General features: G+C 47.8%; 1 protein-coding gene across 2 annotated transcripts in view; it reads right to left on the reverse strand.

Moving 5' to 3' along the window:
• Positions 1 to 1,579: 1,579 nt before the first annotated feature.
• LOC147631683 (uncharacterized) overlaps positions 1,580 to 13,960 on the reverse strand; it is a 93,887-nt gene continuing 81,506 nt past the window's right edge. Inside the window, exons 7-18 of one of the 2 annotated variants that reach the window (XM_086808196.1) lie at positions 5,740 to 5,795; positions 5,597 to 5,651; positions 5,457 to 5,521; positions 3,747 to 5,364; positions 3,329 to 3,457; positions 2,996 to 3,145; positions 2,860 to 2,908; positions 2,624 to 2,773; positions 2,489 to 2,547; positions 2,271 to 2,405; positions 2,078 to 2,169; positions 1,580 to 1,994 (exon numbers count right to left, since the gene is read on the reverse strand). In XM_086808196.1, coding sequence (XP_086664322.1) covers positions 1,941 to 1,994; positions 2,078 to 2,169; positions 2,271 to 2,405; positions 2,489 to 2,547; positions 2,624 to 2,773; positions 2,860 to 2,908; positions 2,996 to 3,145; positions 3,329 to 3,457; positions 3,747 to 5,364; positions 5,457 to 5,521; positions 5,597 to 5,651; positions 5,740 to 5,795 — 2,612 coding nt within the window. In that variant the 3' untranslated portion in view covers positions 1,580 to 1,940. Of the gene's footprint in view, positions 1,995 to 2,077; positions 2,170 to 2,270; positions 2,406 to 2,488; positions 2,548 to 2,623; positions 2,909 to 2,995; positions 3,149 to 3,328; positions 3,458 to 3,746; positions 5,365 to 5,456; positions 5,522 to 5,596; positions 5,652 to 5,739; positions 5,796 to 13,960 lie in introns of those variants that run through there. The other variant, XM_086808197.1, reaches the window with a different exon arrangement.

The following is a 13,960-nucleotide window of genomic DNA, read 5'->3' on the forward strand; positions in this document are numbered from 1 at the left end:
CTGCCACTCCGAGGTCTCTGTGGCCTGAGCAGGTGTCCCTGAGGCAGCCTGCCGAGCCGAATCTGTGGGCGGGCCATCCGTGGCCTGCTGCTGTGGTGAGGGCCGAGGTCTCCTGCGAGGGCAGGCCTTGGCCAAATGACCAACCTGCCTGCAAATGAAGCACTGGTTCGGGAGCCCCGAGAACTCCACTCTCTGATCGATCCACCCCCCCCCTATCCTAGGTAGCTGAATGACCTTAGGAAGGGAGGAGATATCAGATACCAACACTCTGACCGAAGGTAGCCCAGCTGCTCGGGCCACCACTGAAGCTGCTGAGGGGCCCGTCTCAAGAACCGAGCCCACCAATGCTCCGAGCCTGGAGAGGAGCGGAAGATACTCCCGGCGGAGACCAGGGAAACAAACTGTAATATGGAAGAGGCGCTCTCCCTGCTCCGCCGCAGCTGGGTCAAATCCATGCTGCCAAGGCCTGAAGAAAGCCCGAGCACCCCTGATATCCAGAGGACTCATGGCAAGGACCTTGGCAACGCTCTGGGCGGCCTCGAACTCGATCTGATAATGTCCCCGGCCCAAGAGCTGTACATCAAGGATCTTGCCCACATCTGCAAGAAGGCGAGCCTGAAGTAGATCCCTGATCTCCCCTCTGCTGGGGCGAGTGCCGACTATACGGCAGATGGTGGAGTGAGCCTGAAGGCGTTCCACCTCTGCGGTGAGGCTCGCTTCCTCTTCCGGCGAAAGAGAAAGCCTGATGGGGATGACCTCGGGGGCGGGCGAGGGGGCTGCGGAAGAGTCCCTCTGAGGCGAGGCGGGAGGAGTCTCCATCAGAGTCTGAAGCTCAAGTGAAGGCGAGGCGAAAGCGGAAAACCTGCAAGAAGCGGGCTGCACACCAAGAGGCGGAAGAACGGATGACGAAGAGGAAAAAAAACAAAAAAACCCCCAAGGGGTGAAAAGCAGCACGACAGAGGAGGGAGGGGGGGGGCGGCGAAAAAAAATGGGAGGAGAGGCCCAGATGGGGGGGGGGGGGGGGGCGACAACGCGAGCAGGAGGGGGGTGGGGCGCAGCTGAATGAAGGTGGGCGAGAGGAGGCGAAGAGGCGGGGGGGCCAACAGGCGGCAGCGGGGGGGGTGGCGAGCAGGCGGCAGCGGGGGGGAACAGGCGGCAGCGGGGGGGGTGGCGAACAAGCGGCAGCGGGGAGGGGGTGGCGAAATGGCGAAGAGGGGAGGGTGGCGAATTGGCGAAGAGAGGGGGGGCGCAGCAGCGAGGAGGGAGGGGGGGGCGGCGCAGCAACGAGGAAGGAGAGGGGGGGCGCAGCGGCGAGCAGAGGGGAGCAAGCGGGGGGCGGAAGGAAGAAACAAGGCGCAAGGAGGGGGGGGAACGAAGGTGCGCAGAGCAGGGGGAGGCGGGAGCTTCAGCGAGCCAGCAACTATCTGCATGAATGATGTGTTGTATGTGTCCGAACGAAGTTCAACTTACAGTCACCTTTTGAAAAATGGATGTACAAGTTTACACCCACAAACGAGCATTAAACATGAAAGTCTTAAATAGGAGCTGTAAAAGAACAGAAAGCATAGCATGCACATACAGTTTTTTGGCATCTGAAGGGCTGAACTGCTTAATCGATAAAAAATACTCTACAATGAATTTTTCTCTGAAAGTAAGAGCCTATAGCTTCCTCATCAAAAGTCATGAATTTTTCTCTGAAAGTAAGAGCCTATAGCTTCCTCATTAAAAGTCTTTAAAAAGAAAGTAAGGAGTGCAAAAGGACACTCTTTGGTCGACAGTGCCAATATTTACAATTTCCTACTGTGGAGGAGAATCCTACATTTGACTTCTTTGTTCGAAATCCCACCAGGATAGATCATCCTGCACCGACCATGAATGCATTCCAAGTCTGCTGTGAGATCTGCCATTAAATACCTGGTAGTTTATGCTGTGTATGGTGTTCATAAAATTTCCAATAATGCTCCCTTGATCTCATTCCTTATACCTTTTGCTGCCTGCACACACACAAATGCTGAGCATTTTCTACTGCAATAAGATGTTGCTCTTTAAACTAAAGTTGAAGCAGTAGAGAAGTCACCTTTTTCAGAGCCAGGAGTTTTTGTTCAGTCTCGGTTAGATGTTGCTCCACAAATTCATTCATATTTGAGAATAGTTTCCGATGTGCAAGCTCTGCAGGCATTGAAAGATTGCCATGTGAGCTCTAACCTTGCTGTCTTGAACAGCCTATTGGGGCCTAAAGAATGTTCAGTACAAAATCAGTGGCATCTTACTCTGTTTATCAGATACACCCTTCAGGTAGCTGTGAGATGTGTCAACTTGAGATGAGATCTCTTTGAATCGCTGAAGGTGATTATTGAACTCATCCTTCCACTTCTTTAGTGTGCCTTTGAATGTCTCATGTTCTTCTGCAGACATGAAACAATCATGATGTAATGGAGAACTTATATGAAATTGCAATCTTTGATTTAGAGTCAGTCATTGCAAGTACCCTGTAGTTGCAGCTGTAGCTGTCCAAATGTCTCCCTTGACAGCTTTGTGCTTTCCTCTCTACAAAGATATTGGACAGATTATAGCTCCTGATTGTGCAGAATATCTGAATTTCTTTTCAGCCATACAAACTTACACATCTGATTGAATGTGCCCCTGAACTTCTTGACAGCGTTTCTGGATTGCATCCATGGCACTAGCAAGAATTTGTGCTGATTTATTATCAGTCTTGACCTTAATCTTTCTCATAATTGTTTGTATTAGAGCTGCCAATAATTGCATCTCCCTGATCCAGCAAAGAAATTTTGGTCATTTTAGTTTCTTTCACACCTCTAACTAGTAATTGGTCTTATTACTGCAGTGCTAGCATACCCATTGGCCATGGTATCACCGTCATCAATCTCAGCTGCTTGTACATTTTCTGCAGAAATCGATTAAATCTTGTGCTTAAATGCATGGACACGGTTTCTATCAAGCCTGTAACGCTAAACTTGTGGTTAAAACAAACCTTGGAGAAAGAAATTGTTCACATTGAGAGCTTTTTTATTTATTCCACCAGCTCTTTGATTTCTTCTGCCAGCTCTTCCGCATGTCTGGAATATTTGTGGAGTGTGTTTTGCACGATATGTCGATTCAGGTGTAGCTCTGAAGATTTTTCCTGCTACATCAAATTCCCCGTTTCTTCAGAATCTGCAAAGGCATTTATTCCTCCCCCTGAATGCTTTAGCTATGACACTCGCCAGCATGGCTACTGAATTCCCTTTCTGTTTTTCTGGTCTTTGTGTATCACTTTAAAATTGACTTGAGCAACAAATCTCACATGGGACCTTCAAGGACATACCACTGGCCTGTTCATTTTGAATCTCTTTAGGAGAAGAACAAAAAGGATGGCATTCCCCATCCTCTTTGTCATCACTTGTCTCGCCTGATCTTGGAGAGGCTGTGCAGTCAGGGAAAGTAAGCACTTTTCCTGCAGAAAGAGCACTGAAGTTTAGACCATTTTATCTCTGAGAAACTTAAGTGGATAGGAAAGTCAGGTGCACCTGTGTAGTAAGTAAAGGAATTGTATATACCGAGATGAATCCGGGAACATGCCCAAATTCACCTTATAAGGAAGTGCAATTGATAACCTCATGGTAGTCATCCACAAGACAAGAAACCATCAACTCCATCATGCATAGTATGGACTAGATATTGTAGACCAATTTGTTATAGAAAATTGGCATGGTAGACTTCAAAACCATGCATACAGCACTCACCATCAATCAAAGGCTCATCTAATGCAATCTTAGGGGACAATCTCGTTTTTTTTGCTGGGCTTCTTTCAATACTTGGTGCTCTTTTTCTCTGCCTGGAACGACATGGATTTTTGAGAAGGCAAACATCTTCAAAGCCTATCAAATCATCCACAGTTGCTTCAAGAAACCTTGCTGAATTGTCACCAGCATCTGTTTGTAAGAGGTTTTCATGATGATCCTTTGATTTGCTTTTGCAATAACCGACTCCAGAGTAGTTCTTGCCTTCAATATCTTTGGCTGTAGTGCATTGTTGGTCACTTTCAAAGCAGAACACGTCTCTTTGAAGTGCCTTTTCTGTGCACAAGGTTTTGTCATCTTTTTCCACCTGCAAATCATTTTTCCTTTTGATCCTTCTTGAAGACATTCCAGCTTGTAGATCCTGACATTGGTTACCCAGTTTTCTTTGATGCTTAGAAAGGGCCTTTTTCAAGTTTGTGCTAGCCTGATTTATATTATCTGGCACTGACCTATGCTCACTATCTGTTTCGATCGGATCTGATGTTGACTTCTTTTGCTTTTCCATATTAGCAGCACCAGACCTTGGCAAGTTGACATTCTTAAGAATGTCAAGAATCTTTTCTCGCAACTGCTCAGTCTGTTTCATATCTGCTGATTTGTCCATAGGACTTGAGGCACTCTTTGTCTTGGATTTTGCACCATTGGGTGACCGATCCCACAAGGCAACATTTTCAACAACCATTCTCATATCATCAACATTAACCTCACCACCAGTCTCAGGCTTCAATGATGGCTTTTGAACATTTTCATTGGAATGCATGTTAACTTCTGTCTGGCCTGTCCTAGAAGACAAATTACATGCATTTCTTCCTTTGAGATTCCCTGACCTTGTTTGACTTACTGCTTTGCCTGAGGCACTGCTTAGGAAGCCTTGCTTCATGGGTTTAGCACAGGCATTTGAGCAAATCTTATTATGAACAGTAGCTTTTCCACTTTGAAACAAATTTTTGTCACTTTTTTTCTCAGCTGAGGGGATATTGCTGCTTATGTTAGCCCCTGCATGACTGATAGATGACAACCTTTTGCGGTTGTTGACAGCTTCTGACCATAACATTTTATCATCTTTCGAATCTGGTTTGTTTCCATGGACTGATAATTCAGGCTTTCCTAGTTCACATTCTGCTGTGGGAAAACTTTTCTCTTGATGTTTTTGGAATAGATCAGCCATTCTGGTTGATGGCTTTATGCTGGTCACCTGGGCAACAGCTCGGTTAGCTAAGCCATTATCAGAAACAGGCAATGTCAATCCATCAATATCTGGCAACTTATCTTTCCGAGTCACGTCATCCCATAGTTGTTCACGTAAATTTGCACTTGGCAACAAGCACCTTGCTACTTGTTGGGGCTGACTCTCATTCTCAGCAACTTTGGACCTGAGTTCACATGCCTTGTTACTCCAGTCTGCCCTTACATCAGAGCTTTTGGAAAATTTTGGCAATTTCAATTTTCTAGGCAGTGGAATAGCAAAGCCAACTGATGCTTTTCTGAAGCTTCTTTCTGCCTTGGCAGATATACTTGGTGTTGTGGAGGTGTCCTTGCTATTATCTTCATTGAAGGCGCTCTGTGCATGACAGGATAGCTGTGATTAGTATTGCCCTTACCCTGCATTACAAGATGGGCGTCTTGACATTTCAAAGGTTGAGCTCGTGTTACCTTCTGTGGCTGCCTTTTAAGATGATTTATCCTTGGAAGAACATAGTCAATTATAATTGCCAGCTCTGGTAGATTAAAAACCACCTCAGGCAAAGTCATTGAAAAAAAACTGTAATAAATAGCCATCATAAGAACTTTACCTTCAGATTTTAAAATTATTCTGAGTTTAGTTGCTTTTGATTGACTCCATAGCTCCTGCATGCACAATGGACAGTTTTTTATTCAGTCGAGGACCTATTCAGAAAAGGCAGCCAGTGGGACACTAAGATAGGGACGTAGCTACCTGTGATGAAAGCAGCAACCCTTGGATGGAAAATTCAATAGAGTTGTTTGAGCATACTGTTTCAAAATGGAAAGGTTGCACGAATTAGACAAATTATTCTTGAATTACCAAAACTGAAACACGGTATGGTGTAACATGCGGAAGCTTACAGACGAGGATTATACTTTGATAAATAGCTTTCAGCACCATTGTTCTTGACGATGTATAAGAGTGCACAGAAAAAGGAGAGACAATACACACCCAATACCCTATGACGGGCTCCCACCACGTATGGTGTATTTGCTTTATTGAATGAGTAGAACAACAGCTAGCTGTAAATAACCAGGACTGAAGTGACCTTGGAGACCTTCACTTGGCTGAGGTGACTCTCAGCCTGAAGATGACCCTTGACCTTGACCTTCCACCTTGCGCTCATACTGGCTGTCTAGGCCCTTGAACCTTGGCACTTGCAGAATATATGAGATAATTTATGCAAGTGATTGAAGAACTGTAAATAAATCCTCCATATGCTCCAGTTGGTTCAATGAACTGATGTCAGCCTGTTTTCCTCTGCTCTCACGACTTGCTGAAAAACACCATAAAAGTTGTGCTTTTTCACGTGTGCTGCTGGGCTGCCATCAATAATGGCTGACAAGCTGTCGGAATGGCAGACTGGATAGTGGACTGGTCTAAGGCTAGCCCCAATGCCCATGGTGGCTCTTGGAGGCTCTTGGGGCTGGCCGACAGGGTCCAAAGCTGGCCCTCAGTTGGCCCCTCCAAGCTATGTCTCCTGACAATCCAGCACAACAACTTGTACAAGTTGTGGCTTTTGCAACCAATTTGGGGACAAGCAAGCTATGGCATGAAAGATTTGGACACCTAAGCTTTGTAGTCTTAAAAGAGGTGCTAGGGATTGGGATTGTGGCACATGTACCAGCATTTTCAGAGATGTCAAATGCATGTGAAGCTTGTATGATGGGAAAGCAGCATCGGCATGCATTTCCACAAGAAATGCAAGAATCATGTGAAGGCTCCTCTAGAGCTTGTACATGCAAATCTTTGTGGTGAACTGCCAACCACTTGATGACTTTAGTAAGATGTGGATGTATTTTCTTTAGGGACAAGGCTAAAGCTTTTGAAAATTCAAAATATGCTCAAGAATGAGACAGGACAGAGGTTGAAGAAGTTTGAGGAGTTCAATGCCTACTACAAGGAGCACAAGATCAAGAGAGATACAAATGCCATGTTCCAAGAGTTTATGTGCATCACACCGTCACAGGGGACACAAGGGACGGGAGGATGGGACGTGGGGACGCCGTTTTGGAACGCATCAAGGACGGGAATGGATGGACGTCCCCCTAGAGGCGTCCCTCACAAGGGATGGTGGGACAGGGATGGCGCTGGGCAAGGACGGTGTGGGGGATGGTGCCTATGGAGGACAGCGAGGATCCGTTGCGCACTATAACGGTCATTTTTTTTACCGTTTTCTGGTTGTTGGGGACGCCGTCTTAGGGGCCTTTTGGGCCATTTTGGCCCATAGTCACAAGGGCCATAGTGGCCCTCTTGCCTTGCCTCTTCCACTTGCCTCTCCCTCTTGCCTATCTATATAAGAACAAGGCACACACACACTTCCTCACACACACACCTTCAAGACTCAAGCCTTCAAGCCTCATTGCTCATTGCTCATTGCTCAAGGCTCAAGGCTCAAGGCTTCAAGCACTCTAGTCTCTCTCCCTCAAGAGTCAAGCCTCTCGAGTCTTGAGTCTTCCAACTTCCAAGCCTCTAGGCTCACACAAGCACTCTAGTCTCTCTCCCTCAAGCCTCTTCCAACTTCCAAGCCTCTCACACAAGAACTCTAGACTCTAGTCTCTCTCCCTCAAGCCTCTTCCAACTTCCAAGCCTCTCACACAAGAACTCTAGACTCTAGTCTCTCTCCCTCAAACCTCTTCCAACTTCCAAGCCTCTCACACAAGCACTCTAGTCTCTAGCGTCTCTCCCTCAAGCCTCTCTCTCCCTCTCTCAAGCTATCAACTTTCAAGTGACAAGCCATCTTCAACCATGGCATCATCCTCACGTGCCGAGGCTTCTCGTAGAAGGACGACGGGATGGACATGGTGGGAGGAGGTTAACTACACCCCATCCACTCATGGAGGCGGTTCTCGGCCATGGGCATGCAAGCTTTGCCCATACCGGCAAACGGGTGGCACCGACAAAGTGCAAGCCCACCTCTTGCATGAGAGCGGGCACAAGATGCAGTTTTGCACAAATGTCACGCCCGAAAAGAGATGGGAACGTCTCGACAAGCTTGCCATCTACGAGGCAGTCAAAGCGGCAAGGACACCACGAGTGACCGTGGATCCCGCGACGATGGAGAGAGGAACTCAAGCCTCTACGATGGAGACTGGAGTCATGTGGTGGATCGGGATCATGCACGCCATCACCTTCACCATCGAGTCGGAATGTTGCTCCATCCATCACGCCGCCACCCTCCATCTCCACGGCCTCTCGACCCTTGTGCGGCCCACGGCGACAATCTACACTTGGGGAGAATTGGAACCCCAAGTTGAAAGAGGAGGTGGATATGGTGGTGGCTTGCTTCTTCTTCCATGACCACATTGCCTCTCAAGCGGCTAGGTAAGTGCGATCGATCATCGCCGATTCATCATACTAGTCCCTTCTCATTAGTAAATTGCTTTCTTGAATAGGTCAGAATACTTCAAGGCCATGGTTAAGAAGATTGGGGAGTATGGCTCCCCCTCGTCTGAGAGCTTACGCACTACATTGCTCGAGAAGGAGAAGTGCATTGTAGAGCAAGTGGCTGACAACACAAAGCGGCAATGGGAGAGGAACGGAGTCTCCCTCATTGTGGATGGATGGAGCGACACCCGCAAGAGGAGTATTTCTGGCGTGGTTGCATATTTCCACAGAGAGATGTACTTCATCTCATCTCGTGATGCATCCGGCACCGAGAAGAGCACGAATGTGCTTGTGGCAGAGTGGGCTACCACCATGGAGATCATTGGCCCCAAGCATGTAGTGGGCTTTGTTGCGGCGGAGAGCCTTCGAATAGGGCGGTGGGAGCTATCCTCCAAGGTATGTATGGACATGTCACGGTATCCTTTTGTATGGCTCATTGCCTAAACAATCTCCTCAAGGACATAAAGGCCTTGCCATAGATCAGCCTGCTCATTGAGGAGGCCAACACCATGGTCTCCTTTGTCCTCAACCACCAACTTCGGCATGAGTTCAACAAGAGGTCCTCTCTCTCTCTCTCTCTCTCTCTCTCTCTCTCTCTCTCTCTCTCTCTCTCTCTCTCTCTCTCTCTCTCTCTCGGTATGATGACGAGTGCAGAGCCCTATACTCACGACTCCGCATACAGAGAGCTTTGGGAGCCATCACAGAGCAGGAGTCGAGGAGAGAGATGAGGAGACTTACTCGCCGCAAAAGGCGGGCCTTCGCAGAGATACAGGAGCTAGAGATCTTTCATTTCTTCATGAGTAGAGATAGCCCTGTCTCATGGCGGCACTTTAGAGAGCCCCGGACCCCGACACCTATTGCAGACCCACAGACATGGCACACATATGCAGAGGGTCTATACCATGCCCCACAGCAGCCACCTATACCTCAGCCACAGGAGCCTCGACCTACCACAGCTAGCTTCTTTACCCACTCGATGGTACAGGAAGCTATCCGCCGCCTACAGCATGGACGGGCCGCCGACCATATGGGCCTGCAGGGTGAGCATCTCATATATGCAGTAGATTCTTTAGCTCCCTTTCTTGCACACCTGTTTAACAGGGCACTAGCAGAGGGTTTGCCTGCGGAGTGGACGATGCACACCATTGTGCCGATTCACAAAACAGGGGATATGCTCGATCCGAGCAACTACAGGACGGTTATGGTTGGCCACGTGCTGGCCAAACTCTATGGTGCAGTGCTGGAGCAGGAGCTTAGCTTATATGCTGAGCGAGCAGGTTTACGCTCATCAGGGCAGGCAGGCTTCAGGAGAGCTTTCTCTACCACTGACCATGTATTCACTTTGAGATGTATGATTGATCAGGCCAGAGTGAGGAAGAGAAAGCTCTATTGCTGCTTTGTGGATTTCCGCAAGGCATTTGACACAGTACCACGAGAGAGGCTCTTTCAGCGCCTGCAGTCTCTTGGCATACCAGCAGATATGACATGGGGCATCTATGCATTATATGAGCAGGTTTTTGGGCGAGTCAGATGTCCAGGAGGTATGTCCGAGACTATTGCTAGCACCATTGGTGTGAAGCAAGGATGCCCACTTTCCCCCACGCTATTTGGGTTATACATTGATGAGGTGGCTGACTTCATTACACGGGGAGGCGGAGATGGAGTTGATTTAGCAGGTACCTCAGTACATATTATGCTCTATGCTGATGATATTGTATTAGTGTCTGAGTCCCCAGGTGGTCTACAGCAGCATCTACATGCACTCCATGATTTCTGCACACAGAGGGGTCTTACTGTGAACCTTGGGAAAACCAAGGTTATGGTCTTTCATACATCGAGACAGGGCAGGAGTCAGCTGACATTCACTCTCGCCGGATGCCAGGTGGAGGTGGTGACATCATACGTGTACCTAGGGGTTACCTTCTCTGCAGCAGCCACACGCTTTACCATGGGTTCAGCAGCCAGAGCTAGATTGACACGGGGATATGCAGCATTGGCTATGCTAGAGAGACAGTGCCACCAGGCGCATTTTCAGGAGCCCCGGACGAAGGGGTGGCTATTTGACACATTAGTCACACCGGCATTGATGTATGGAGCAGCAGTATGGGCGCCAGGCCTTGCTACCCATTGGTGGACACAGATAGAGAGACCACAGGCTCTCATGATGGCACGCATGATACGCAGCAAACCGTCAGTACCTCATGACATTATCCGAGCAGAGTTTGCTACGCCTCCTATGATGGTAGAGGCCATATTTCAGACTATATGCCTGCTAGACAGATTCAGAGAGATGCCACAGGACAGATTATCATACAGAGCTTTTCAGGCATCTAGACAGTTGGCTGAGGCAGGAGACAGAGGATCATGGTATGCACAGGTCACACATTGGTTCTCACAGCATGGCCTAGACATGGATCATCTACCACCATTCCAGTATGACAGGGATGCACCACATATCCGTCTCTCTCATAGTGAGAGGAACAGAGTATTGAGACAGGATCTATGGCAGCTCTATACACGAGAGACATGGATATCGCCTACACAGCCTCTTCCACCGAAGATGCTATACTACAGAGATCACTTCATGAGTATCACTGATGATGGATTTATAGAGAGGCCTAGATACATGGAGGGCTTTTTACCACACGGCTCCCGAGTGGCTATTGGTCAGCTCAGAGTTTCATCACACCGATTGGAGATTGAGACTGGCAGAGCAGCACGGATCCCCCGAGAGGAGAGGGTATGCAGATTGTGCAGAGAGGAGGTGGAGAGTGAGGAGCATTATGTATGCAGATGCAGAGCATATACAGCCATCAGAGAGAGATATCCCATTTTATTCAGAGAGCCACATTCCCTACGCCAGATCTTTGAGACAGCAGACCAGCGCATACTGGGGAGATACATTCTAGACATACAGCGCCACAGAGAGACATTATTACAGGCTCAGACAGCTCCAGAGGGGGGGCGACAGACACATATTACTACATTTTTTCAGAGATCCATACCCCTCCCAGCCCCTACACGGCAGGGAATTACTCTCCAGAGAGCAGAGACACTTAGAGCCCGCAGGAGACAGAGGACACCTGGCTTTCGGACACCACGCCTATACCAGAGAGAGATGACAGAGATCAGAGCTCAGTTTCACAGAGAGGGTGCGGAGCGACTGGCTCGCTTCAGAGCACACCCAGGCATGTTCTTCAGGGAGCTGTGGACACCCCCTTCACTGATGTATACCATTTTATACCCCCAGTATGGTACAGGATGGAGCTAGCTAGGTTGCATATCATGATTGTATACTCCATGCATATAGCTTTGCATTCTCCTAGTAATAGAGCTCCATCCCCTGCACACCCAGATTCAGCTTTTTTATTCAGTACTTTTTCATTTTGTTGGGATGACAGAGGATAACCCCATACAGGTACTCCGATTTGTCTCATAGGCCGAGTTCGGTCTTTTGGAAGACGTTAATAAAATCTTTCTTTCTTTCTTTCTTTCTTTCTCTCCTCAAATATTTCGACACCCGGTTTGCCTACAACTTCCTCATGTTGGGCCGGTTGAAGGATTGTAGTGGTGCTTTGAGGGGGCTTTTCCTTAGCAACGTGTTTGTCGACATGCGCAAGAGTCCCGTACAAACACCGGCCAAGAGTGTAGGTTACGGGCGGATGACGCCTCTTGGTGGGAGAGTGTGAAGACCCTGGATACTATGGTGAGGCCCATAGTCCACCTATTGAGGATTGTAGACACTATGCAACCATGCATAGGCAAGGTCTACGAGGCCATGGATCACATGATAGAGAAGTTGAAAGACTTCGTGCTTGACGAAGACAAATACGAGATCCATGCCTTGTGTCTAGGAAGGTGGAATTCCTACTACTCTCCATTGCATACAGCAGCTTAAGTGGTGGACCCAAAATTCCAGGGCAACAAGCACGAGAGCAACCGAGAGGTGAGCGCTGGGTGAAGGATCATCTTGGACCGTCTTGTGTTTGATGCATTGATGCCAACTTTTCATGTACATGTCATTTCACGGCTCCTATGGTTGTCATGATGCAAAGATCGACTGCTACAAAATTTGTGTTGCTCGATGGTGGAAGGACTTTGGTTCGGATGGACCGGAGCTACAACAGCTAGCCATTCGCGTACTTAGCCAGGCCGTCCGCTCCTCTTGCGGAGCAACTTTGGAGCACCTACAGTCACATTGCCTCTAGGAAGAGAAACCGGCTCGGGATAGAGCGTGCCAATGACCTTGTCTTCGTCAACACAAACTTGTGAATGTTTTGCAAGACCATGACCAAGAAGACAGATCCCTTCACCGAGTGGGAGATGAGTCAACAAGAAGAGCAACAAGAGGATGAGGTGCAGCAGCAACATGCTAGTGAGGATGAGGGTTAGGATGAGCTTGATGTTCCTTTGGCACAAGGTACCCATGACCATGAGGCGAGCACTTCACATGGATGATCATTCATGGATCATGATTCATGGGTCTTACTACTTAGCTCTAGGCTTTAGCACTTTTGAGTCTTTCCATGCTTTAGTCTTTTTAAGGCTTTTGTCCTTCCATGTATTGTGCCTCCTTAAGGCTTAGTCCTAACTCTTGAGTCACGACTCATTTTGTATCTGCTTAATTATTAATACAATCAACCATCAACGGCTTCACACTCTTATCGGCGTATTTTGTTAATATGACTCAAAAGCTTACCATTTTAGTGTAAATTTGTGCTTATTTTGATGTACTTCCAAAGTAGAACAAGTGTAGAGTAGGAAAACTTTTTTTTTTTACATATTTTTTAAGTGCCGTTCCCTCCCCCGGAGTTGATGGTCCAAGTCCATCTCCATGGCCTTGCTATCGTGATATGGAAACTTGCTCGCGGTTCAAAACTTGAGGGAGTTCAATTTTGTGCCCCTCTCGTCTAGATGGAGGGAGCTTAGGAGGAAGGTTGTCCTGAAGAAAGATCTTCTAGAACCGGTCATGCAAGGCTTTGTACTTCTCAAAAGCACTAGTAACCGTTTGGGTGGTCTGAAAATAGATCACCACACGGTGTCCATCTTTCCAAATCTCTCGTTTAACCTAGATTTGCCTAATGATCAGAAAGTTAGGTATCCTTGGCTTACATTTTATGATCATGGGAGTCTTTGACACATTTCGGGTAATCTAGAATGTGTGCTGCTAACGTGTGCTGCTCCTAGTCAACATTTGGGGTAAGCTTGTGAAACCATTGGATCGTTAAGGTAATATCTACGCCTACAAGAGAGGCAACCATAAGGTCTCGCATAAAAATTGTCCTAGATGACTAACTTAGCATGACGAGCTTCAAACTTGATGCTTATTGTCATGCCTGTGCTAAATTCCTCCACTTGCTTATCCAACAAGATCAACGGGAAACGAGCTCACCAAGTGGCCTATTCCGTGACCACGGCTCCCCCCCTCTCCCCCCTACTGCTGCTGTCAAATAGGACAATGACTCTCTGACCACCTATGCAGTCAAACGTCTTGAGCAACTCATTTCGCTCAGACTCTTGGTCATCGTTGCCCTTCTGCTTATCT

The sequence above is a fragment of the Cibotium barometz genome, chromosome 14 (assembly GCF_041138505.1).
Source record: "Cibotium barometz isolate CiBa-2024 chromosome 14, ASM4113850v1, whole genome shotgun sequence".
Lineage (NCBI taxonomy): Eukaryota > Viridiplantae > Streptophyta > Polypodiopsida > Cyatheales > Cibotiaceae > Cibotium > Cibotium barometz.